The sequence below is a fragment of the Dunckerocampus dactyliophorus genome, chromosome 8 (assembly GCF_027744805.1).
Source record: "Dunckerocampus dactyliophorus isolate RoL2022-P2 chromosome 8, RoL_Ddac_1.1, whole genome shotgun sequence".
Taxonomy (NCBI): domain Eukaryota; kingdom Metazoa; phylum Chordata; class Actinopteri; order Syngnathiformes; family Syngnathidae; genus Dunckerocampus; species Dunckerocampus dactyliophorus.
The window spans coordinates 7,915,316-7,942,982 of NC_072826.1; the positions used below are offsets into that span (position 1 = coordinate 7,915,316).

The 27,667-nt window shown below is 41.6% G+C and overlaps 1 protein-coding gene across 4 annotated transcripts in view; it reads right to left on the bottom strand.

Moving 5' to 3' along the window:
• The window catches only part of celf4 (CUGBP, Elav-like family member 4), a 117,120-nt gene that overhangs the window by 6,455 nt on the left and 82,998 nt on the right, over positions 1 to 27,667 (bottom strand). Inside the window, exons 3-13 of one of the 4 annotated variants that reach the window (XM_054784616.1) lie at positions 21,574 to 21,622; positions 16,875 to 17,000; positions 15,985 to 16,064; positions 15,454 to 15,594; positions 11,834 to 11,972; positions 11,159 to 11,311; positions 8,852 to 8,962; positions 8,314 to 8,376; positions 7,932 to 8,012; positions 5,307 to 5,450; positions 3,329 to 3,523 (exon numbers count right to left, since the gene is read on the bottom strand). In XM_054784616.1, coding sequence (XP_054640591.1) covers positions 3,396 to 3,523; positions 5,307 to 5,450; positions 7,932 to 8,012; positions 8,314 to 8,376; positions 8,852 to 8,962; positions 11,159 to 11,311; positions 11,834 to 11,972; positions 15,454 to 15,594; positions 15,985 to 16,064; positions 16,875 to 17,000; positions 21,574 to 21,622 — 1,215 coding nt within the window. In that variant the 3' untranslated portion in view covers positions 3,329 to 3,395. Of the gene's footprint in view, positions 1 to 3,328; positions 3,524 to 5,306; positions 5,451 to 7,931; positions 8,013 to 8,313; positions 8,377 to 8,851; positions 8,963 to 11,158; positions 11,312 to 11,833; positions 11,973 to 15,453; positions 15,595 to 15,984; positions 16,065 to 16,874; positions 17,004 to 21,573; positions 21,623 to 27,667 lie in introns of all 4 variants that reach the window. The other 3 variants (XM_054784615.1, XM_054784617.1, XM_054784613.1) reach the window with 3 other exon arrangements.

The window sequence follows — 27,667 nt, forward strand, 5'->3', positions numbered from 1 at the left end:
TGGGTTAGCAGTGTGGAGAGAGCAGAGAGTTGTGGCCGACAGCAGCTCTTGTGTGAATGTTCACTGCATATGTGTGTTCTCTGCTGGTCAATAAGCGACTGAAGTGCACTGTGAGTCTCTCCTTAACCACAAGCAGTATTCTACACTTGTCACAAAGTGTGTCTGTAACGTTACATCGATGCCACCGCAGGAAGTACGCTCTCAATGCTAACGTGTGAGCCTATGTTATATCTTCTATTTTCTATTATTTTCTATTATTATTTCTACTATATTGGGTAATATGAGTGTAAAAGTGACTATAGGGGTGTCATTTCATCTCTTGAGGGATCTAATAACGCTAAAAAGTGTATTTAGAAGGACGCAAACAGGTTTTGTATGATCTATCTACAAATCTATTCAAGTTGTGAAGAAGGAATCCCACTTCACGGAAATTCACCTAGCGCGGTCGGGTCTGGAACCAATTAACCGCAATAAACGAGGGATTATTGTATTGAAAATAAATTAAAATGTATAATAAATGACAATAGTCATTTATAATAAAATTAAATACTTTAACTTATTTTATATTAATATTTTATTAAAAGTAATTGCCAAGGATGCTAATATACTAATATAGCAGGCAATATCTAAAGTGTCTTGGCCGGCACAAAGACCGCCTTATATTATTTTGAAAAACAAGTCACACCAAATCATTTGTATTTGTTTCTTTTTCGGAATCCCAAAGTGTCTTCATAGTGCTTTTTGACTATTTACGACTCATGATGAATGACAAAAGCCTTGTGTATTTGCTGAAATGCCAGCAGCACAGCAAACTATTGGAGCTGTCAGAATAATTTGGAATATTTCTGTGTATGAGAAGCAATGGCGCCACATATGTGGTGGCACATTCATATGAGTTTACCCTATTTTATTTTTTCCCCCTGCGGTGCTTTGCCTTAGCACACATTCTTTGTATGGTTCACTTCGTTTGTGAGTGGGTGATAAGTTGCCCTTGAATTAAGTCATCAGCACTGAATGAACGACACAGCCTGAACTCTCCATCACGCAGATGAAGGGAGGAGACAAAGAGGAACGGCACAATTACTCGCCTTAGGGGTAATAAATGCCTTTTCCTTGGGAGGCAATTCCTTCTCTCTGCAACACGCTGAACCATTTACCAATTATCAGTTACCTACAGTGTAACACACTGGGTCACTTACTGCAGTCTCGTACAAAATTCCTTAAAAGATTGCTTGTTTACATAAGAATGACTCGCTCACACAGCAGGTGACTGTTGAAGCACGGAAAGGGCATGTTTTTGTCCTTGCACATCATAGGGGCAAAAGTATTCGGACAATTAGCCATTACACCAACAGAAAGAGGTAAGAGTAGAAAAAAGGAGTTGGTCTCCCTTTTGTAGATTATACAGCTTCTATTTTGGCCCATTCATCTAGAACAGGGGCGCGCAAACTTTTTGACTCACGGGCCACATTGAGTTAAAAAAAAATTGGCCAGGGGGGGACCAGACTATGTGATACACACACACACACTATTATACACCTGTAATTCTTACAGGAATTATTTGTTTTATTTTATCTGTAAAAGTGTCCTACAATCTGCCATACTGTATGTGCATGTGTCCCTTTTTTCAGGAGGACTTTAAAACATCAGACCACATCAAATTCCAATGAAATTCGATTTTAAAGTTTCAAACGTTGACGATTAAAAAGTATGTCAACGTACCTCCTTTTTTACTTCCCAGACAGTGACAATGGGGAGGTTAAGTTGTGTGTCACATACTGTACGTGTTGACATGTTTGGCCCCATGAGGTAGAGGTCTGGATGGCTGCATGTGAAAAGCTACTTAAAGCATCAAAGGTTGCCTCAGATCGACACTGAATACTTGCAAATCATGTTGCTGGCTTGTATGTTAAAAGTTTATATTAAATACTGTACTTTGGAAGCATCTGGCGGGCCGGATTCAAATGCTTGGCGGGCCGGATGCGGCCCGCGGGCTGTAGTGTGACCACCCCTGATCTAGAAGCACACCCCATTTCCCTTAAACACTTTTTGTGCCCTGAAAGCATTCGTTGGGGATTGTATTATTTAGTATGTATTCTTTTCACCTGGGACTCATAATTCTCTTTCGGTCCTTCCTTCTTGAAGGAAACCTTCGTCATAGATGGAATATTTTCATAGTTTGAGCATAGAAAACCTGTTTACAACTTTCTAAATATGTTTTTTTTTAAATCATTAGCCTCTGGACATGAACTAACACCTCTATAGTCACCTTTGCACTTGTATTACCCAATATAGTAGGCATAATAACAGTAAATAAGACATTTAAGACATAAATAAGACTCGTGCTTGTGTGTGTTGCTATAATTGCGTTCCCTGGAGGGCAGAGTGAGTGGTGGACAGGAAGTGATGTTGGGGGTTTTGGCCGCAACAGTTTATTCTTGTGCCTATTTGGAGGTAATTCAAACCTGCAATAAAAGCCTGTTGTTCCAGCAATCGAGTCTAGTGATTGTGTCTCGCCAAACGTTAGAGTGACATTACTGACACTTGGTGACTAGTGTAGAATACTACAGCAACGTCCTTGAATGCATCTTTTGAATGCCTCATGTTTGTATTTTAGTTCATTTAGTCATTTTTCTGTTTGAAAATGCTTAATTTAGGCAAAAATGCGTAACATTATTTTAAATATGCATGTTTGACTAATAATAGGCCATATTCAACCACGAAACAGCAGGATTTAATAATCAGTACTTTTTTGAAAAACTGCGATCAAATGAAGCCGCAAAATTCAAAGCGAATTCGAGGTTGGCCGGTCTACGCGCCTGTCTTTACAGGCAGCATCAACGTTTGGACGCTCCCATGACGCTTCTACGTATCACCAGTGATTAGCATCAGCTCCAGAAAGTATCGGTAAGATGAAGAATTAAGATTAAGCGAAGAGATGTGTCCCAGTACTTTTGTCCATATAGCGTACGGCACATGTGGTGTCACACTAACTCATACAAAGCAGCTGGCGGATGCGGCTTATCAGGGGACGACCGCAAAGCTTTAAACAGTCATCAGTCCAAACGACGATAGTGAAATTAACATTTACAAACGGCTGCTTGAACTCTCAGCGATGCTGCATCACTGTTCTTTACAAGCAATTTGCAGATGATCCGCTTTTTATTAGGCATCTGCAAATGTTTATGGCATTTCGGAAAGGTTAGTGAAACCACATCAGGCGGGCTTGCCGTTTGATCATCCGTCAATATGATGTGCGTCGGCTCAGTTAATCACCCATCAAACTAGCGTGACCACAAATGTTTCCCCAGTGAGTTCAGGGTCTGACCTGTCTTCCCCTGTGTGCGACAGCTACCCCGGCCGCCATGGATGGCAGCAGCTGGCTGGGGCCGGGGCTAGTAGGGGCGGTTTGCATCCTTCGGCCTCTTCAGCTGCACCTTAAGTCTTTTCATGCCGATCTGGAAGCCGTTCATTGACTGGATGGCAGCTTGAGCACTGCCCGGGTTATCGAAGCTCACAAAGCCTGAGGGAGGCGTAAAAAGAAGAGCGCAGGTTAGATACTGATTTGAGGATGACTGCTTACAAAAAATGGCATGTGGGTAGGGATGGTCTGATACGACGCCGGCCAAATTTACTGGATTGTATATGGAAAAAAAACAAACGTCCAAACTATCACGTCCATCAATTTAATGTTGCGCGACGTGCCGTAAACGGACGCGTTGTGGTCGCTAAGTAGGTAACACGGTTGCCACAGCGTGAGTCAATCTGCTTAGCGCCGTTCTCATCTCAACTATGTGGAGCTGCTTTACGTGCAAAAAAGAGAAAAGTAGCGGCAGCAGCATTGGACGTTTCAAAAACCAAAATTTGCTATAACATTTGCAATTGCAAACATTTCTGTTTTGGAAGATTTCTCTGTGCGCCTGTGAACAGCAACCAATCAGCAAAGTAAAAACAATCTGTCCCTCATGTTGAAGGGACTACATTTATTTCAAATTTGTTTATTTCAAACCGTTGTGCATTTTCAAAGTGGATATCCTGTGCTAGTCATTACATGTCAGTGCGGTATCGACCGCACTGAATGTGAAGTATCTCATTGTACACTGGAATTACAATTCCTTTTTCATTTGTTTTAAGACTCAGACTTAAACTTTTGTACAATTTCACTTTATTAAACTTTGTTTGACCTATGAAAAATGCTCTTAAAAGCTATGTGTGTTTCAAGTTGAAATAAAAAGCTGCAACACTGGTAATGCATAACTTGAGTCATGTTGTGGGCAATTTAATTTCATCCTGCAGGGAAGCAGAATATTTGCTACACAGTTTGAACATGGTGTTTTTTAGGTCTCCATTAGGAGTACATGGATCACTATATTCGACGTTGCAGTATCTGTATCAAACATGTGGTATCGGACCATGCCTACTTGTGAGGTTCATCGAGTGACAGTAACTGTAGGAAGTTATTTGTGCATGTTACATATCAACATTTCCACATAAATCAATATCTATAAGCAACACAATATCATCTTACAATGCTTTGTAAATAACAACAACAGGATCACAATAACAGGAGAGTAGCATGCAACCAAAATCACAATATGAGCTGATGGGGTTTAAAACCAAAATATTGCCACAGTTGTGCTATATTTGAGTTTTCTTTGAAATCACAAATTAAAATCTGTATCTCAAATTTGGAAAACAGTGACTGGGCACATTATTAGGTACACTGGCACAATCTAATGAGCTCCAAGAGGTGTATCAGCAAATCTGCCTTTGCAAATATACACAATTGAGGTATGAAATGAAGCATATGTATTGGTAGAAATGCACTGCCTCATACTGAGATGTGTGGAAAACATTGCAGCTAAATATGGTAATCAAAATGAAAAACCACACTACAGTCAATTCCTACCACAATTAAAAACAATGCTTTGTTATGTGTTTAAAGGCAGGGTTTGTGATACATTAGATTTCATTAGATATTGCAGGTGCATCATATGTAGGTGCTGGTTAGGGTGTATGTTCATTCAGGAGCCAACTGACTGACTCGGTACCAAGTACTCATCACGATCCAATTTTGAGTCAAAATCATTTGTCATCATGACTTATCAGCGAGATAGCCAGCAAGTTCTAAACAAATGTCATCATTTGCACAACTCTACGTAAATTTCTCTTATTTGCATTTGGTTTGAAACAGGGAGGTGGCTGGGAGGTTAGCAAGGGGGCTGCGGTAAAGAAGGTGATTAGTAAAAAAAGAATAATCAGAATAAATAATCAATAATCTTCTGGTTCTGTTAATTTTTACCCACCAAAGCATTTACTTTGGTTTGTCGCCCGATCCACAAACACTTTGGAGGAGATGACATTACCGAATGGCAGGAACATCTGCATCAGTTCTCCATCCCCAAACTCCTGAGGGAGGTGGTAGATGAACAGGTTGCAACCCTCTGGTCCTGCACATGGAGACAGAGAGACAGAGACAGAGAGGAGTGGGGAGACAAACAGTGAGAGTCAGGACATGGGAAGTATGAGAGAACAGCAAGGAAATGCACAACATCAACATGTTTGAGTAGCTAGAAAAGCACTTCACAAAAAGTCTTGGTTTATTTCAGAAATGTGAGGTATTGCTATCACTAAGGCTGTCAAATTACTCCAATTTTTAATGAGATTAATCCCAGTTTTCAGAATCAGAATCGGCTCTATTGGCAAAGTATGCTTACGCAAACAAGGAAATTGACCTCGGTTAAATTAGGTCTCACTGTACATATACACAACACTTAAGAGATGAATAAATTAGGGGTGTCAAAGATAAAAAATAAATTAAATGAAATTAACATTTTAATTAGGATTAATCACCATTAGCAACTATGTCTGAAACATGCCCATTTTGACTGTATTTAATTAACAGAAGTAGAGAAGCACTCGGAGAGCGCAGACCTCTGCCAAGCGCCATAATTCCCCCCATATTGTGATTCACACCAAAATAATAATCCTAAAATATATTTTTTGATCTGTCTTTTGTGGACCCTGTTGGAAAGTTGTCCTTTTTTCGTGGAGGTATATGCAAAAATGCCAAAAACGGTCCTATCTCGCAATGTTAAAGAATCCTTGAAAAAAATTCCGGGATCCAGACGGTGATCCGGATCACCCCCAAAATGTAATCAGTTCTTCCACATCCCATTTCCGACAATTCCTGAAAATTTCATCCAAATCCATTCAGAAATGTTCAAGTTATTTTGAACACAGACAAACAAACAGATAAACGCCATAACCTCCGTGCTTGCACTTGGCGGAGGAACCCCCCCCCCCAAAAAACAGGATTTACACTCAAGTGATTTTTTTTTGGGTCAACCATGTCTGCAATATTCCCATTTTTACTGTATTTTATCAACAGAAGGACAAATGACAGAACAGCATTACATACATTTGTGTGTATTAAATGAACTGACAGTTTAAATCAAGCTAAAAGATACCACACATGTCTGAATATCGATTTGCCCAACACTTGTCGTGTTATTATGAGCAATGAGGGATTAAGTTCAAAGTTAAGCAGTGCCCATGAACGCATCATCATGTGAACAGCGCCAGTTAGGTCCTGCTCTGACACCAAGATAGACAATTGAGGTGTTTATCATTTGTGTGCTATGTGAACTAATGAGCGAGTTTAATGATTACCGTAGTGCTTTACCTTGAGTGTTAGTGACAAGAATATCCACTTATTGTTTTGTTTGTCTTTCTGTTTATTGAGATCGCATGCACATGCATAATAAAGGCGTTGTTGTGATGTTCGGCATGTCCGTGAATGCACCTTGGGCGAGTGTGGTGGAGACTGGAGAATGATAGAGGTGTGTGTGAGTTGGAGATACATATATAATGTTGGAATTGCACCGCTGTTGATGTGTTCAGGTCAGACTCTGTGTGACTGCAGGGACGCTACACTGTGCCGCCGTCACCACAGAGATCTGTGGCTTGTCATTACTGTATGTGCATTCGTTAATTACGCTAAAAATGTTAACGTAATTAATTAAATTCATTAGTTACCAGCATTAACGCTTTATTTTTGACAGCCCCAGTTATTATTATTCTTATTATTATTAAAATAGGATTATGCACAGAAAACAAACTGAGAAGAAAATAAGGACAGAAATGTGGAATTTTATTTGAGGATCCTGAAAAGTTTTTTGGTATATTTTCAATTAATTAATGAATTAATTTATTTTTTAGTACATTTAAATTAAACGGAAGCAACACTTCAAGCACAAAAGAGGTTTTGGCAGCATTTTCATACAAACGTGCAGGATTATGATTTAGCTCAGGTGATTTTGGTAAAGTTGATACATTCCTGATTTTTTTGGACAATTTTTTATTGACTTTTTAAAGGCATTGTGCTTGCATTGATCGCTATTGTTTAAATGCTTGTTCCATCTTTGAATAACACTTTGCTATGAGACATAAACAGGAGAGCATCTCTGCTCCCAATAGCTGACTTGGTGCTGTCAGGGCAGCTCAGGGTCGCACAGCATATGCATAAATCCTAACATTCACAGCACGTGATGCAATATATAAATACAAAACATTGGGTTTCTATACAAGCTATTGCAGTATTATGTTTGTATTCCACAAGAGGGCAGCAAGGCCACAGTCCTGAATGCGCTCTTGGCTTGCAGTCTTTTTTTTTTTTTTTTTTTTTTTTAAATGCCAAGATCCTTGTTATTGCAATGAACATGCATACACACAATTTCACCTCTGCATTCGCCCCCCAAGAACAGGGCTACAGCTCTTCTGCTTATCTTGTTCAATGGAATCAAACTTGTGGCTTTTCAGTCATAGGACACTCACACACATTGGAATTCAACCAATACTGTCTTCAGTGACACAAATACTGCATACATGTGAAGACATTTGATCAGAAAGCGTTGCATGTTGCGTGTTACCTTCTCGTTGCTGCTGTGGGATGATGGTCGGAGGGTGGGGGAAGGCCTGGCTGATCTGGCCGTATGCAGCTGGGTAGGCTGCTGAGGCGCACACACACGAACACACACAAACGGATCAGATAACAGTCGTGACAGTGCCACACAGACACACACATATAAACAACATGATATACACCGCGGCACAGCAGGCAATCGATCAGATAACAGACAATAGAGTGTACATGTTGCACACACACACACACACACACACACACATAGAGAATAAATTGATGTTGCACAGCCGTCACACTTTTTCTACATGGGGAAAATTCAAATGCAAACAAACAGAAATCTTTATCTCCCTCACCACCGCTCTCTCACACATGCACACACATGCACACACCTGCATACTGCTGGACTCCCGTGTAAGCCTGCTGGAGAGGATCAGCTGCAGTGGGACTTTGAGCTGTTCCAGAAGAGAACACGAAGAAAGAGGTGGAGGGTAACATGGATGGATAGACGGATGGATGGATGGATGGATGGATGGAGGAGTGGGTGTGTGGAAGGGTGAAGAAAATGAAATGATACAGCAGCGAGACGGAGTAAGAATGTAGATGGAGGGGAGGAGGAGGCACAGAGGTAGGCGAGAGTAATATATAATAACAGTGGGGGGCGGGAGGTGGAACGTGAAGCCACAGAGGGAAGACACACAAGAGGAAGAGCGGTCAGTTTTTAGTGTGTGAACTGTTGACCTCTTTCAATGTTCACCAGCTTAATTGTTTCCCCGAAGTCAAACCTACCAAATACTTGGAAAGAAAATGCATTCCAACTACCATGTCCTCGCTTGTCATTCAGGTGAAAACAACTCATGGCTAGCCGAGATTTAATAAGACTAAAGGATGAAGGCATAGCTGGAGATAAAGGTACAGTAAGCGCATTACCTTCAGATAGAGAAGAGAGGAAGCAGCCACCCTGAACCCCAAAACAACTCCTTGGAGCTACACCCAGGCCATTTTTCTCAGACTCCTCCCGAAAAACCACTTCCTGCAACACTGGGAAGACAAAAGAAACATCTTATTAAAACCTAGTGAAGGATAACCACGGCTTGGTATCCAATGCATACTCTCATCTCCTCCACATGCTTTCTGTCCTTGGGATGAGCCCGACGAGCACATGTGAGCCTGCCTTGACTGAGTGTACATCACGGCTCTACATAACCGTGTTTCTAATGCACAAATAGTTATTTCTTATGTCCTGTCCTACCATCTGACTAGTAGGATTTTGCATCAAAAGTCCTGTGCACAATACTGACAGCTTTTTGAATTATTCAAAACATATTTGATTGTTATGAGAATATTATGCTCTAATCTTAACCGTAATAATGACAATGTATTGCCTTGCTTGCTTATGCGTAAATGTAGAAAATGCAAAAGCTTGAAACGTAATTTAAAAGTTTTAAAAAATATTATGCATGAATGCTATGAAAATGATATGCTGTAACCCCAACTCGAAGGCTGCTTTGAAATGATGGCAAAAATATCAGTTTCCGTGTGTACATTGGCCTTGCTGCAAAAAATGTGCTTCTCCCTGCGGAAGCAGGCTGCATCATAGCTCAACGTAATGGTGTTTCTAATGCATTGAGAGCATATAATTTAACCTTTTTTCCCCCCCTGTTGCTCTGAGTGTGTGGTTGTTGTTCCTGTTCTCACAAAAGAAAGATGCCCTCCACCCTAAATGCTTTGAAATTATGGCAAAACATATGTAGTTGCATCTACATTGCCCTGGTTACAATAAATGAACAAATGTGCTTATATTAGTAAGTGTGCTTTGCCAAATATAATCATGTTTATCATGCATATAATCCATCATTTTTCTTTCCATACCTCTGGAGTTCATGCAGTAATCCGTTTTAGTGTGGTTAATTGGTTAAGTGAATTTCCGTGAAGTAGGATTCCTTATTGATAAATCAAATACTTTTGCAGTGACAGCATAGAAAAGCCTGTTTACAACCTTTTAAATATTTTTTGAAACATTCTTAGAGGTCGCTAGACATGAAGTAACACCCCTATAGTCGAGTTTACACTCATATTACCCAATATAGTAGGCATAATAAGAGGAAATAAGCCATTTAAGACCTGGGTTTCCAAAGTGGGGTATGCCTACCCCCACGGATACACCAAGTGTCATGGGGGTACGTGAAAAAAAATGAAAAACAATTAGCGCCTAACACTCACAATTACGACTGTGCCTGAACGGCTCACGGCGCAGAAAGGAGACACAGCATCACGTTGTTCATCGCTCCGTGTGCGTTATACGAACAAATAAGTCAGTTTGATGATTAGTTTTGTGCATTAAGAGAGTTTCATCTTGATGATTTCATTCATATTGGTGTTCCCATCCCCGCACGGCGCAGCGACGAAAGCGGTGAAAGTGGGGATTAACTCCCGAAAATGAGGCTTTATTGTTGGTTGTATGTATTTTTGTTCTTCGGATACCGCTTTAGCATGATTGTTAAACTTTCGCCTTTAGTTTGGTATTAAATGAATATGCAGACCTAAACCATAACCCTCGTGAGTGGACAAAAAAAGCAAATTCAACCTAGTCACACGGAAAGATGCCAACATCAGACTTCATACTGCATATAGACGTCATACTTATCTATTTACCAGTGCTCACATGAAACTTTATCAGAATGTGACCTTGCAAAATACACATTTTTGGCCTGGAATTACTATAAAACGACGTAACCAAGTTTCTAGTTAATTAAGGTAAAAAGGATTATGTTTTTTAAGCATGCAGGAGTCGGGGGTACCTGGCTTCAGGTCAAATGTCTGAAGGGGTACTCGACTGTCAACGTTTGGGAATAACCGCACTAAGGGAGCAAAATGCATAGCTTCGCTTTTGTGTCAACAGCTTTAATCTGAGCTGGAATTAATTCTAAAAAAATATACTGGTATAAAAAAATATATTATCATTACAGAATAAAAAAGTGGACCAATAAATCCAAATGCAAAATCCAATCCAATAAATAAAGTTCTCAAATAAAAAATAAGTTAATTAAAAAAAAAAATACAGTAGTTGGTGGTGGATTTCTGTTCTCCCCCCCAAAAAAGGATATGGGACTGCTAGTGCTACTGTGGAGTGATGCTGGAAAGTAGTCCAGCTTGAATGTAACACGGTGCTTAATTGTCCGTATACTTTTCTGGTACATCCTCATGGATACACACGGTGTTGTTTATCAGACTTACCAGGGTAATGGTGTATCCCGTTGGTGAAGACAGCCTCTGCAGGGGGCTGTCCATTTGCTTGAGGGGGTGGCATGCCAGTAAAACCATTGACGCTAATGGGGGAAGGGATGCTGGTCACTGTGGGGGCGCTGATGCCTGGAGGGGTGCTGCCGCCTGCAACCACGAGGGAGTAAAATCAGAGAGTGTAACAGTGAGTAATTTCCTATATTTCCCCCCGAGACATTACAGAAAGTTTTACTTTGACTGGACACCAAGTAACTCTTGCAAATGTCAGAGGGGGCGGTCCAGTGGTCCAGTGAAGACATTAAATGTCAGGGCTGATTTCTTATCTCACTCGAATCCATTGTGTGATACAAGAGGACGCAGAGTTTAGATGTAGACAAGTCAACTGTGTCTTTGATGATATCACATGGTGACTAATCATGGATTTTCCTTCTTTTTTTAATCTAAGAATCTTCTAAAAAATGTGTTCTATATAGACGTATACTGTCTTTTACGTCTACTGTGAAGTCACGATGGAAGTTTCTGTGTTTTATTGGCTACACTCTGCTTTGCAGCTGTTCCGATTTGTTAAAGTCTCCCATTTTTAGCTGATATAAAATAAATGATATATATATATATATATATATATATATATATATATATATATACATATATAACTTTTACCCCTGTTACCTGACGTGGGCGTGAGTGGAGCTCCAGGAAGGCCATTGATGGTGGCCATGTGTTGCATCTGGGCAGCCGCAAAGGCGGCCATCGGGCTGAGGTAGCCCCCCTGGCCTACTGATGCCATCAATGCGGCCTGCTGCTGCACCTACAGGATGGCGGACATTCGCAATTACAATCAGTGTTTCCCAAACTTTCATTTATCTGTGGAATGCCACAGATACTTGTACACTTGCCGCTACCTGCTCACGCTCGTCCATTAACGCATTATAATGGGACTAGGCATGGGCCGCTATGTAATTCTGACGGTATGATAACCTTAGGCAAAAATATCACGGTTTCATGGTATTATAATTACAGCTGTAAAATGTGTCATTTTGGAATATCTTTATTGAAAAGAAGATCATTTTCTTTCTGTTGAACAGTCATTTTTAAACTATAATAGAACACGATGGAAGTGGAACATGTGTATTTAAAAAAAATAACAAAAATAGCGGAATTATTTCTAAATATATGATAAATAAAATGCAGTTCTTAAATGGTGGCTCATCCTGCGACTCATTTTATTTCTAAAAAAACAAAACAAGATGCAAATAAATGCAATCACTGGCTCAATCAGGGGCTCAAAAAGGTCACCTTGAAACCAGTAACCGGTCCACGCCTAAATGGGACTGTCTGTGCTGCATGTTGTTACAACTCCGTACAGTAGAGGGCATCGCTTTTTTGAGTCGCAACTAGCGACCAATTTAGCAATTGTTTTCTGATCTTATTGCACACTTTTGGAGCCTCTAACATGATAGAAAGTATCTCTCCTTGGGTCCTGCTGTGGGTCCCTCCAATATAAGGCCATGACCACATGATCATGGAAACTTAAAAAAAAAAACGTCATAGAAGCCTTAAAAAGCTACCACAGCTGACATGGCCGCGCATTATAACGCATGTGTGCATCAATACTGAGGTATTAGATGTACAATAACATGTAAACTATCTTTAAAATCAGCACATACTTACACAAATCTCAGAAAACATCATGAATGTTTTTTTAATCGCCAGTGTGCACGCACCTACTGCATGTCTACCAGTGCAATAAATGAAACCAACAGCTGGAAGTCAAAAACTTCACGTTGCGTTGTTACAAAAGGTTGGAAAAACATGAGCTAATTTTTTTTCATGGCCAGTTATGAAATTAGGCGGTCCCATGGGTAAGACTGACAGCGATGGTGAATGTGAATTAAAAGGAAACAGGAGCAAGACGGCTGAATTAGTGAGTTGAAGGGTAGGATCACAGTTTGTCAGGGGGTCCAGATTGAAACCGGCTTTTCTTGCTGTGATAAATCCACCTGCTCACACTTGCCATCAAGAGATCTACTCCTCCTATGTTAATCATGGGGGTATATCTTCTCTTTTAAGTCACCGCGGTGAGACGTATCAAGGTTACAATCTTTTGGAACACCAAACTTCATCTTTGTGTCACTATGTCTGCAGTGCAGCTCATGCACAGATGCACAAACAGTGCAATCTGCACTGTAACCGTCCCATTTCCATTAACTACAGTACTTAAACATTACTAGCATTTAGAAGACAATAGTATTGTATAGTATAGTGAAGTGTAGTATGGTACAGTATTCTTGGCACAGAAAGGTGATTTTTGTACCTTATAACAGTAAAAATTTTAATATTTGAAAAAATATTGTACCATGTAACAACAAAAATGTACCCTTTTGAATGTTTTTTTAAAAGAAACTTAAAAAAAAAAAACTTTTGCCCATCATCTGCAATACTTAAGTGAGACAAGCACACACATCTTTCCCTTTTCTGTGCGTCGTGCCGGCAGATTTCACTTGCCATGCACGTAAAGGGGATTCACCTATTCCGCCTATAAAGTGTTTGTCATGCTCTGTGTTTATTTTCCATTATTGTGCCTCTGTTCCTGTTTCATGCCTTTATTTTGTAGTTTCCCGTGTTGCCCGGTCCTGTGTGCTGCTTTTGCGTCCCTGATTACACTCACCTGCTGCTAATTTAAGCTTACCTTTATTTGGTTCAGCCGGTGGCGTCATTCCCTTTTCAATGTAATGGTCAGCGTGACTGCGCGTCGTTGGTATCCTGCACTGCACAGCAGCTATTACTATTAAAATATACTTTTACCTGCACTTTGGCTCTCATCTCTCGCATCCTGGAGTCGCCGCCACAAAGACCACAATGCCAAAACGTGACAGTTTGGCTGTTTTGTAGACATGCTGTGATCACGTAGTAACAGGCACATTTATGATAACATGTAATACTTACAGTATTTCGAACGTCTTTCCTGGGCACAATGATTTCATATGCCGCATAGCAACTAACGCTACTTCCATCAACAGCAGCAGCATAGAGAGTGCGTTCTGTGTTTGCCGCCACTAATTATGGCAGACTTAGGTATGTTTGTTGCTTATTTAACAAACCAGGAACAGCGGTGTGCAGCAATACGTAAAAACTCGACATTTACCAATGCGGACTTCATGGAAGCCGCCGCCAATGACTACTTTGGGACAAATGAGGATCCAGAACCTTATCTTTTTGAGCCTGAATATAAGGAGGATGAGCTTCAGGTTTTAGAAACTGAGCGGGCAAGAGGAGAGGGTGAAACATCGCAGCAGCCGGGGGCGAGAGTGTCAGGACTGGTGCCGGCATGTGTAAATGTGGAGCTTGCCAAGCCATGCCGACAGAAATCGAGTGTTTCTGCTGCACTGGGTGGCACACAGTGTTACCATCGATGGAACGGCTTCGTGTATCTGGCGAGGACGACATTGCTCCAAGAGACTGCATCACAACAAACGAAGAATAGTTAGTGCTAAAAAACCCTTTAATGGTAGAAACTTTTTTCCACCTACCCACAATCAACTGGAAAAGACGGCCCAGGCCAGCTGGACCAGACGGACAACTGTCCATCGAGTTAGTCATCATGATATTAATTCCGATACATGGAGCACATGGTGCTTGATATCACAGCTATATATACTGTCCATCTACACCAGAAAAGTAGTTCCTTTGTGTTTGCTCCCACAATAACACCATGGCTGTAGCTTGATATTAGGTTAATATGCAGGTCACGGCATGTAAATGCAGTGTTGTTGGCGGCTTTCGGTGTTTTTTTAGAGGGTTTTACAGGCAAAATAGGTGAATCCCCTTTACGTGCATGGTTAGTGAAAAACTGCCACCATGAGGCAGCTATTGAGAATGCACAGAGAAGGGAAAGGCTTGTGTTCTTGTGGATGATGGGCTGAATTCCACAAAAAGTGCAGTTTTCCTTAAAGAAAAGGAGTTTTGCATACTATTCAGTCTCTGTAGATTACTGTCCAGGATAGGCTATGTTTACATCGTAACGTCCTCTGACAAGTTGATGAATATATGACTGTTATGTGTATGTTAACACAGACTGAGAAGACTGTAACATGTACGCCTTGCCAATAGTTAGCAATGTCACTTTGATTTTCCTCCCAGGTTTTATCCTAAGCCTTCTTTCGAATACCCTTTGTTGACTCATATGTGTGGTCAAGCTCTTGACTAGCAAAAACGACTAAAGTTTCGACTAATACGGTGTCAATTTCAAAATGACAGTCCCTAAAAAAGATGCTTTGTGAAGGCCTTGCCTGAGCGTAGGCTCCGTAGGCGCCAAACTGCAGGGCCATAGGGTTGAAGATGCCCATCTGACCGGCCATCTGCTGCATGCGGCGAATGGTGCGCTCCTTATCTGTGTCTGCGAACTTTACCACCAGACTGGACGAGGCACCCTGTGCATTCACACACACAAATGCGCACACACACACCAGGCAGTAGGTTAGTGTGTACAGATGGACGCATGACATCAGCTTGTGTCCCCCGTGGCACACAAAGCATGCATATATTTTCGTCCTATACAAAGAAAGAAGGATAAATGATAGAGACAACTCATGCTGAGGCAGTCTCTGTGTTTACTTCTTTCGTTCTACTTCTACTTCAAAGCTTTACTTCACCCCTGATGTAGTCGGGATGGGTCAAAGGCAGGGGACACTTTTCCACAGAGGGATTAATAAAGTATAACTTTATAACTTTTAGAAGGTAATTAAGCTCGTTGTGATTCACCTCTGCAGTGACTCACCTCTCTCACACAAATCTACAAGCTCTCACGCACAGCTACTCACCGGCATTGTCTGACTGCCGTGTAGTGCACCGATGGCCGCCTGAGCTTCGGCATGAGACGAGTATTTTACAAATGCGCAGCCTAAGAAGAGAGAGGAGACATGAGCAGCGTGTTAAACAGTAGGAGGAAAAACATCACGTACAAATAATCACCAGTAATAAGTAATGCTTCTGATAGACAAAGCTCTCTTTGCAAGGAGGCTCAGCGCTCAATAAGCAGGCTAAACATGGCACTCCGATACCGTTAACAACTTTGAGATCCTCGGATGGGGGCTTAAAATGCCACAGCGTTGCAGCGTCGCTTAATATTGACAAGGCCCGTTGATGAATTTGAATGATCAAGTTGCCAGTAATTATCGAGCTAAAGCCCACTTACGCTGGCTGATGGAGTCTTGTTAATGGAGCTTCATGGGAGCATCAGAACGATCAAGCCCACTGTAATCATCAGGCTTAGTTATCGACAGGCCACAGTGTTGGCCGCTAAGCCCCGTGATAACTTCAAGCACTGTGGCACTCTGACAACATTCAGAAAGGCCATTTTACTGGCATGACACACGGCCTGATGGCTGTTAGGGAGGTTGACTTAGTTTGTCTTTTTCTCCATGCGGGTTGACGTGGAAGGTTAATGGGGTTCATCTACAATGACTTGGTGCTTGATATTTCTGCTCTCAATGGACAAAGCTCACTAATGACATTTACTGTTGGAATTGTCCAAAAAAATAAATCTGACGTAACCTCTCACTGACCAATAACTTTGCTTTGACGTGACTCAACGCGGGGTGCTTAAGGAGAACTTTGCAAAGTCACCAACTCTGAAAGGCCAAATCCTTTCTGCTCAGTAGCCTGTGACAGAACCCTGCTGACCTCAAGTCATAAATAGCTAGAAACTCACCTTTACTGTTTCCATCAGGACCTCGCAGGATAGTGCACTCCTCGATGCTGCCGAACGACTCAAAGAGGCGCCGCACGTCATCTTCGGACTGTTGCTTGTTGAGCATGCCCACAAAAAGTTTTCTGTCTTCTAAAAGGTAAAGTTTCACAATCAGAAGATCAAAGATGATTTTTGAGACTTGTGTATTTTTTGAAAATAAATTAGACTGTTCTTGCTAGAATTGAATATGGTTTCAGACCTTGTAAAGGTAGTGAACTAAAAGCTTTAAACATACTACTAGGGTGACCAAACATTCTATTTTCCCAGGACATGTCCTATTTTTCACGTCCTGTCCTGGCTGACCTGTTTTTTTTTGTGATGAAAATGTCCTGGTTTTCATTGTTTTTCATTAAATTGAGCGGCATTAGGGCACTCTGCTGCATGTGACGTAATCCCTTAGAGGCTGCCGTGTGGGCGGCTTTTTGAATTAGTGTTGCCAAAAAGCCAAAGGAAAAGCACAACATACGCACGCGGTTAATCCTCGTAAAACGGGGACGTCACGCACGACGGCGGTTAAAATTCCGAGTTCTTACAGCTTTAGAGGGCGCATTTTCCCCTAAAATATGACATTACAAAACTTAACAAGCATTTGACCTCATGTTCCTGTGTCGATCTGTTTGTGTAATAATTTTTATGACGGTTTTTGAACATTCTTCCTTTGGAATGGGTGTCTTGGTTAGAGGTAGTATTTTGTAATATAACAATAGCACTGAGATCGACTGGCGACCAGGCCAAGTCAGCCGGGATACGCTCCAGCATACCCCCGCGAGCCTCGTGAGGATCAGCGGCGTTGAAGACGGACGGATGGATAACAGTAGTAAAGGCACACTTAAAATGCACTGAAATTATAAAGTATCTTTGAGTAAACTTCCAGTATCATTTGAGTATCTCATTGCCTTGCCAAGTGTGCTGGTTTTCAGTCATCAAAATATGGCCACCGTACGACTAATACTAAGAATTTAACTAAATCCTTGTATTCAAATAATGTTTTTAACGGCTTGGAAATTATAGCAACATTGTATTTTTGTGGCGATATATGGCGATATATTTCGGCACAGCATTCCTATTGTTTTTGTGTGTGGTGGAAAATATTTTCAATTATATGCCTTGTTTACAGTTAGCATGTGTTTTAATTGTATACTGCAATAAGCACCAAATTATCCTACAAGAAGCTTTTTGGTACTTATCTTTTGGAGTAATAGTAAGAGTATTGGGGTAAGGTAAACGTGTGTAGGGTAATCTTCACACTCCAAAATACCTCCTTACACGATATTTACAACACACCGCACTGTACCACGTCATGTTTATCTTCTTTGTTCAATTAACAGGCAAATTACACACAGTCTGACCGGTATGATATGATGTCACCCTTAGCTGATGCAGCAAGGCTGATCAAGGTTTGCCTGCTCTGAACCGAAACGTGGTGATATGAGCTGAAACGTACTGCTTGACATCATACTGTGCTTTTTTTTTTTTTACAAGAGTTATTGCTTTGTTAATATGAGACGATGTACTGCATTAATTATCTTGAAGGCTGTCTTATTCATTCACAATCCCAGCAAATTCCAAGACCTCCACTTTTGCTGCTAATTAGATTTAAAAAAACAATTCCACTTCCCTGTTTAATAGATGCCTCACATTATTTTGCGTTCAGTTTTGGTTACTGACACAAACTGCACGCCTCCTGCTGCAAAAGCTTCACCATGTTCATGAGAGTATAACAAGTTGAGGGTACAGAAGATCCCCGGTTTTCATGGAGGCCCATAAAAATATCTATTTTTGACACCCCTCCAAGCCCTACTGCTCGTTTGACATTGATATTCTCCAATAGCAGATCAACATTTGCAATAACATTGACTGTTGCAATTATTAGATTACAGTCAGCTTCAGAACCCTCTCTCGCCTCTCGTCAATATGCCTCACACACTTATTAAACACATTGTAAATGTACAGGTACTCACCACTAATGAATGGTAATGTAAGATGATCTTAGATATACGTTTCACTTTTGCGTTTCACGGCAACTATGGTGCATTCAATGACCGCCGAACAAAGTGTGAAATCTCAACGCTTGATGAAAAAACATTATCAGTGAAGCAAAAAGACAAACATGTAAAAATTGTGGGCTTTTTTTTTTTGTTGAAACAATGATACATGTATACTGTATTATCACATGTTGTAAACTACTATCGTCTTAGGGCGAGTTAAATGATGCCTATTTTTAGAAAAAAAAAACATTTTTTTTTACTATAAATCTGCAAATTTGGGAGGCCGACTGAAGCGCGTCTGTGTAGGGATCCACTGTATTCCATCTCGTCAGGTTATATGTACAATGGGAACGCTAAAATTGTAAAAATGGAGGTAATGGCAAAAGCCAATAGACTGTGTGGACTCAAACTGTACTGTGGCATGTTTTAAACACAAAGCAAACAGCTGCAAGAGTGTGGAGGCTTTGTGCGCAGGCATTAAGCCGACCAGATGTGTTTGTCCTCAGGTCAGGATGTGATTAACATTTAATTGAAATTCAAGTTACATTCCAAATTAGCCTTTCCGGGGGAATAATTTATATTGAGCAACACATTATGACTGTCAAATGTGCATAGACGGGATGCCAGCGCTTGTTTGTTATAAACAACATGTCTAGTTGCTAAGCGAAACAAATACATCACATATGGCTGCTACACACAACTTTAGTCAAATGTCTACGCAGTACAAGTGACTTGCTTCATAACACGCTATCATTTCCAATTTATAAACACATCACATGCTATCCTTCAATAATTGTGCTAACATTTGACAGCATTACCAGTCCGTCGACTTGATGCATTACTAACACTTTTACTGATTCATTTTTAGACAAATAAAATGCGAGTATTGTGAGTTTTGTCTTTGGCACATGGATATAACCAAACCATGTGATTGAGTCAATGAATGAGTGTTTGAGGAAAGTCAGGAGGCAGACGGTGAAAGTGTGTTAGTACACAACACGAGCAGATGGGTTGTGCGTCAGCCAGTCTGTTCTAATGTTACATTCTAGAATCCGAGCTTTGTGGAAATGGATGTATATGTTGGGAAATTAATGAGCCTTGGTGCAATTGCCTCTGAGTGCGCCCTGCGAATTAACGTGCGTGTAGGTGTGTGCGTGCGTGCGTGCCGGCGTGCTCACGGTCCGTTCCCCACAGCCTGTGCCTGACAGGGTGTCCTTGCCGAGTCAACAAGACTAATCTGAGCTCTGGCCTTGCACCGGGGGGAGGTGGAGGGGACGGGGGGGGGGGGGGGGGGTGTTTACAAGAGCGGGGTGTGCAAGACGCACACATATATGCACACACGTCTTGAAATGTTTGCCTCTCTTCTTACACTCTCTCACACATACACACACTGCGCACACGTTCATTGATGGCCAAAGCCGTCAGTTCCCTAGGGAAGGCACCAATAAACATTACATCTTTCTTTGGAAAAGGGCTGTTAACACACGCTCACACACATTTACACACACATATTCGGCCGGAGAGCAAATCAATATACACCAGGAAGACTTAAGAGTCTTGATGCAAAGCTCTTTCTCGCTCTCTCCTCAAGCACACCCAGGCTGCACGGCATGACAAAAACTCTCATTTATTTCCCTCTTTGTTACTCCAGGCAGGAGGATTACCAATATCACCCAACAGTCATAAAAATAGTTGTAATCTGCATAACACAATCTACAATTTGACACTGTCAATTGCTGTCTTCTTTCAGAATTACTTTGCACCTCTACCAATTCACAATTCAGACGGAGTATCACGCTTTTTATCAATTTGACTGCATTTATTAGAAAAATCTTTACTTGTTCCTTTCAGACGACTCGTAATTGAGAATGTGTTGGAGTTTGCATACCTCCCAGAGTAATAAACAAGACAAATAAACAAGGGAAATCGATGAGGAGGATTGGGGGGGTGGGGGTGGGGGAGCTCGACTCAAAAACAGAAGCAAAAGTGTAGAAGTGCGATCGCCACCTGTCCCTCCTGCTCCATCAATCAGACTTGGAAATGCAACAAGCCGAATAGCAGATGACGTCCAACTTTGTTTTTCCAATCCATCACACGCTGTAATTCTTCATTTTTGTCTGCTTGTTTTATTGTCCTTAAACAATTTCTCTGCAAGGTTTGAAAGCTGTTCAATGACGTCTGTCAAGCGCACAAGACATATCTCAATCACAAGTTCATTGCTTGATGCAAAAATTAAGCTAGCCCCCCCGCCCCACGGGTGTATAGATGGGTCACCATGTACTATGTTTGTAAACTAGGATTTGAAGAGAGCGCCACTGAAGGACAAAAAGACGTGACCTGTTCCCCCTCCTCTAAGCTTAACAAGGCACACATGCGTGTATGTGTATATGTGTGTGCTTGTGCATGCATCCTTGCATATGATGAAACTCCAAGAGAGGAGCTGGAGGCCACGCTGGCCAACATTGGCGAGGACAGGCTCTGTTTACATAATGTGTTCTGAATTCTAGAGGGTCTGGCCAGGCTGCGCTGTCAGCCTGCGTTGAGGTACAGGCCATTGTGTAATGGGACAAATAATGGTGAGGCTGATATGCACAGGCAGCATGTTTGTGGGGTCAGAATAAAGGCAGAAAGTAGCAAAGAAAGGCAGGAAAGCAAGGAAGGAAATACACTACCTCCTCGACTCTCACTGTCGGCTGGCTTCACCTGGATTGGTCTGTTCATCTGGGAGAAAAAAGGGGAAGACGGGGAGAGAGAAGAAATGAACCAGTTAGCAGTATGAAATCATGTATTGGCACACATTTTCCGTTTTTCCCCATCACACCCAAAAATAACTTTTAGAATCACTCAGCCAAATTGCTGGTAAAGTGTATTAAAAATCTCCAAAGCTGTAGCACTTATAGCCATTGGGGGAATAGTTGGTAGGGAATATGGGTTGCAAATATTATTTGATCTGAGATGAAAGGCAGGGGAGGGTTGGAAAGAGGGATGAGCTGAGGGATGAAGGGATTGATAGAACGGGATGCAAGAAGGCTCGTAGAGAGGTAACTCTTGGTCAACCGAGCTGTCGTGAGTATCATCACTGTGAGGGCTTCTGCCAGTTTTGGGTAATCACACCTGCACAATCTAATGAGATACAATGCAATAGCTGTATCCCAAATATGCCTTTGCAGAGATAATAATGTCTACTTTTGATTGACACTGTCAGAGAGGGTACTCATTACCTCTGCTAAGGAGGTTACGTTTTCACAATCCATTTAGCAGGATTGCACAAAAACCTCTCATCCAATTTCCTTGAATCTTTGCAAAGGAGTTGATCAAGGAATAACGTAATAGATTTGGATGTAGAGCCTACACTTTTCTTTTTGTTAACATTGCAGATGTGGCATTTTTTGACATTGTTCTTTCTTTCTCAGTGAATATTGCATCATTGTAAATGACAAATTGAGGTGCAACCTTTAGGGTATGTTTCGAAGCGTTGATGGAGTTGTAGGTGTTGTATTTAGTCCCATTGTAGTTTACCGTATTTTCCGGACTATAAGTCGCACTTTCTTTCATCGTTTGGCTGGTGCTGCGACTGAAAGTCAGGTTCAACGTATATATCAAAATCGATTAAACTGAAACTGATGCTGAGTCCGACAACAGTCCCGCAAAAGAGGAAACATCACTTCATCTTCTTCCAGAGTTGTTCTGAAGCAACACAGAGGCAAAAAAGGTACCACAGAGGATAAAAAATTCAATGGATTCAGTTATGTGGGATGAGATTGAGAGCTTGGTGAACTTGCTTGTTAGACTCGCTGGCTTGTTGTATGTTCTTTATGCTACTGTGTAGCTGGATAACTGCTAATGTCTTAAGTTAACCAACCGGACACCTATTCAGCCTGTTTTTCTGTGTGCTATTGAGTTGTTGAATAACTTTCCTTTCCAGATTAAATGTCTGTTCTTGGTCTTGAATTTTGTGAAATAAATTTCTAAATGTGACTTATAGTCCAGTGCGACTTTTACAGTAATCCCTCGTTTATCGTTGTTAATAACTGAATTTCCGCTGAGTAAGATTTCTTATTTATAAGTGAATTTTATTCGTAGTAAGAGCATAGAAAACCTGTTTAGCACTTTCTAAATATGTTTTTTAACATTATTAGAGCCCTCTCTATATATAGTCACCTTTACATTTGTATTACCAACTACCCATCCATCCATCCATTCATTTTCTATGCCACTTGTCCTCACTCGGGTCGTGGGGGTATGCTGGAGCCTATCCAGGCTGACTTTGGGTGAGAGGTGGGGTACACCGTGGACTGGCTGCAATCCAATCGCAGGTATTACCCAATATAGTAGACATTATAACAGAAATTAAGCCATTTAAGACATAAAGAAGACTCGTGCTCATGAGTGTTGCTGTACATATGTTCCGGTACTCAGGGCGCTGAGTGGGGGGTGGACAGGAAGTGACGTCACAGTTGAGCTTTAGCTTGGCGTGGGTTACGGCTGCAATAGTAGCCCATGTTAGGGATTATTGTTCTGCAATAAAAGCCTGTTGTTCCGGCAATCAGATCTGGTGCTTGTGTGTTTCACCGAACATTACTGACACCTACTGACCAGTATAGATTACTACAAATCATCACAACGCGTCCTGTGTTCAGTTTATGTTTGAAAATGCTTAATTTTGGCAAAAAATACGCAACATTTGCTTAAATTTGTTTTTGCTCATAATAGGCCATATTTAAACACAAAACAGCATGATTTACTAATTAATACATTTTTGAAGCCGCAAAATTTCCTCTTCATGATGCATTTTTTGCCTGATAAGAATGTATAAAACAAGCACATCTATAATATTATAAGTTCACATAGTGGGATCACAGCGATTATGAGTTATCAAACTCCTAAGTCGCTCAAGAAGAAAAATGGGATCAAAGAAATAGGCAGACACACACACACACACACACCAGACACGCACACACATAAACACATAAAGTCTGTCCCCCAGTGAGACCTTTCCACAGTGTCGGCCCTCCTGTCATTTTACTCCTGCCTGTCAAACATTCCCTCTTCGCCTCAGCACCCAGCTAAACGCTCGCCTCCAATCAATTTTTAATAATGCCAATCGCTATGCTGCCGGGAGGAATGGCGAGACGTGGGGTGAGACGAGAGCAGAGCAGAGGATGCAGAAAGGGAGAAAGGGGCGGTTGATGTTGAAGTGGGAGGAGGGAGGTAAAGGTCAAGGTTCTGTGTGATGCAGCATCAGTGTTTTGTTAAATGTCATTAAATCTTTTCTTTTGAGTTTGCTGATACACTCATCATTGTAATGAATGGTTCAGATGATTCAACAAAGCCCAAGCCTTGGGCCGCGGAGGACACCGTGTCACGATACAAACACAATTAATGCTTGGACCTTCACCCCTTCCTTTTGTCACTCTCTGACTAATATTAAATCACATCATTCATCATAACATTTATTTAAAATAGAGCTAACCGTCCTCTTCCACATCTCCTCCCTCTGTTTAACAGCCAAGAGAACCCGTCTAAAGTTTTTAATGCGCTGTGATGCATTATTTATCAGACTGGCTGTTGATATGGAAAACGAACAAGAGGGGGTAAAGAGAACACGATCGGAGGGAGTAAGTTAAAAAAGTGTCAAAGAACTGGATGGGAAAGAAAGTGATCATAAGAGGGGTGATGGGAGACAGGAAGCAAACTAATTGTAAGCGGTGGTACGGAAAGTAATGATGAAGAGGAGAAAGAGGAGAGACAGTGGGTGGAATGAAGAGAGAGGACAATGGGGGAGATGAGGACATAGATCAGCGTGTGGGACAAGGTCAACGTGGAGCTCCCAGGGGGGCCATAAGCCTGCATACATATGAGTGCTTTTACCGTGACCCATACCAATGATCTGGCCTCAATATGACCTAATTGTGTTCCACTTGCACTGGTTTTAAATACAAGCTGGTCTTCATACAACATGCGACGTTTTGTCTTCAACAGTTGAATCTTAATTTAATTCAGAATCCAGTAGCGTGACTTCCAAGAATGAATCGGACCATGGAATCCCTTTATTTTATCATTACTCTTTACACGAGCAGCAACACTTCCGCTCTTTACTCATAAAGTTTTACATACAGTTGAAAACAATGTTAAGTGGTTCAACTATTATTTTCTTTTGCCACTGAAAGCTGAGTGGTGTTTCATGGCCTTGCTACCATTATCTCAGCACCATAAACTGCTTCAAGGTCAGTTTTATCATCCTGCCCATAATACAGGGAGAGTGAGCACCAGCCCACTGGACAACTGATCCCAAAACAGTTGTTAAACGTGGACGCTGACTTGCACTGATCGCTCCCGCAGGATGACTGCAATGGTGCTAGCTGAAGCCAGATGGCACCATTGAGCAGCACAACCGACGAGAACCATGCAAATCCTCAGGCCAGGGTGAGAACAGATGCACACGTCCATGCACAAACATATGAACACATGCAAAAGAAGCTTACATGAGTACATATGCGTGCTTACACACGTAAGCCAAAAGTGGAAAATCACAAATGGGCTGATGCATCCAAGCATGTGAGCAAACATATAATATGTAAATATTTCTATACGCACAGGAAAATTGGCACATCTCTCAAGCCGCACGCCTTATGCCTCGCATGTTCTCTCCTCTTGCCTTATGCATGTGCAACAACCTTTGCATTCATGCACATGCCTAGCAAGCTGCACACATGGACGCACACAGGCAAGCTGAGCTCCATTGTTGCCGAAAGTCCAGCTCAGCAGCCTTGTGTTCGAGCGGCCTTGGAGCTGCGCTTGATCGACAGCTCAAAAAGAACTGCGGCTTCACAAATGCGTGCGCGCGCGCACGCAGACGCGCGCTTCACTCCTCTGTTGATTATGTAACTCAATGACAGCGCTCTGCCTCAGTGCTGCCATAGATTCCCTGCTAACTAGAAGCTGAGGGAATACATGGTGTGCATGCAGTCTGCACTGTATCAAACTGGTGAGTCATTCTTCTGAATCAGTCTAGTAGGGCCAGCAAGGCCCAGATGATTAGCTCCAAACAATGTGGGATTATAGAATATGGGGTCTGCCTTGAAATGGGGAACAATTACTGTAAGTCCTTGATCTGAGTTCTGCTGCTGTATTGAATTTAGTGTGTGTGCAAACCACAATTAGGTTCGAGAGTAACTTTTTCTGTCAAATGTGCTGTTAAATAGTTTTGCTGTTTGCATCCACCCACTAACGCAGTAATACACATCATTCACAAGGACACCGAGTGCATAGTCACACACTATCAAAGCATACTGAAAGTAAGCTTCGCGAAACTTTGGACAGGAGGTGGGATTTTCTCATTTTCACCCGTGTCTAGCAGATGTGTTTTTGAAAGAGAGAGAGAGAGAGAGAGCGAGAGAGAGAGAGAGTGGAGCAGCAGTGCAGGCCAGGTCATTTCATTATCACAGTGAGAAAGCACTCCATGGAAGTCTCCAGGGGAAGCAAGCAAGGCTGCCTTCATAATATTCCTTCTCTGCTATTGTCACAACTTACTCTGTTTTACATGCTGCAGCTGACTGCTGCTGCTCTCTGCTCTTATATATACTGTCTATTGACTGAATCGTAAGTGGATTATAGGTGATAGCATGAATATTGAAGTTGGGGCGCTCCGGGTGTTGCGGTTCTCTGCAGGAGTCACATCACTGGCTCAAATCTATCAAACAGACCATGGGACACAACAGACCTGTCAGCATACACGCTCATGGAAATCTGCCAGCAGAAACACAAGATAAACAGTTACAGTGGCTCGCCGCATATTCGGAATTCTGCATTTAAGACCCTACAAATCCACAGATTTTTGGTCCAACAACTTTTTAATGGCCGTTTTTTTCACAGAAAACACATCTCATTCGCCCTAAGTGGGTAACAATTTATAAATATGATAATACAGGCGTACCGTATACATGTACTACGACTTTACGCTTCAAGGATCATGCTTTTTCACCAAGCATTGAGATGTCGCACTTTGTTCAGCGGTTCCTAAACGCACCAAGTTACGTGAGGCAAAGTGAAAGTGAAACTAATATACAGTATACATCATCTTTATAGATTCACACACAGCGCCAACATTTGGGAACGAGTATAAGGTGACATTTCTTTGGCAGCGTGGGAGAAAGTTATGTACGAGTAATCCCTCGTTTTATTGGTTAACTGGTTCCAGACCCAACTGTGATGAGTCAATTTCCACGAAGCAGGATTCCTTCTTTATGAATGGAATTGTCACAGTCCACGAGTTAGCCTCCGTGACAGTGTAGCTTGTTTCCACTTTTGTGCCCTTAGTTCCTGTTTTACGCTCTTATTTTGGTAGCTCTTCCTGTTTTGCCTGGTTTGTGTCCGCCTGCTTTGCTTTTTCCTTTATCACCCGCACCTGCTGCTAATTTGACTTCTCCTTCTATTTAGTTCAGGTACGTGCACCTTAGTTTGTCGTTGCATTGTTTGTGAAAGCCTGACACGCTACTGCAAACCTGTCCATCTTGAGTTCCCGCCGCTGCACTGCGGCTATTATTAAAAGATACACTTTTCCTGCAATTGGTTCCTGCTTTCTGCATCCTGGGGTCATCGCCATAATGCCAAAGCCTAGACGTGACAGGAATATTTTTGTAGTTATGACATTGAAAACCTGTCTATGACCTAACATTATTACAACTCTCTAAACATGGAATAACACCCATATAGTCACCTTTACACTCGTATTACCCACTATAGTACATATAATCACAGAAAATA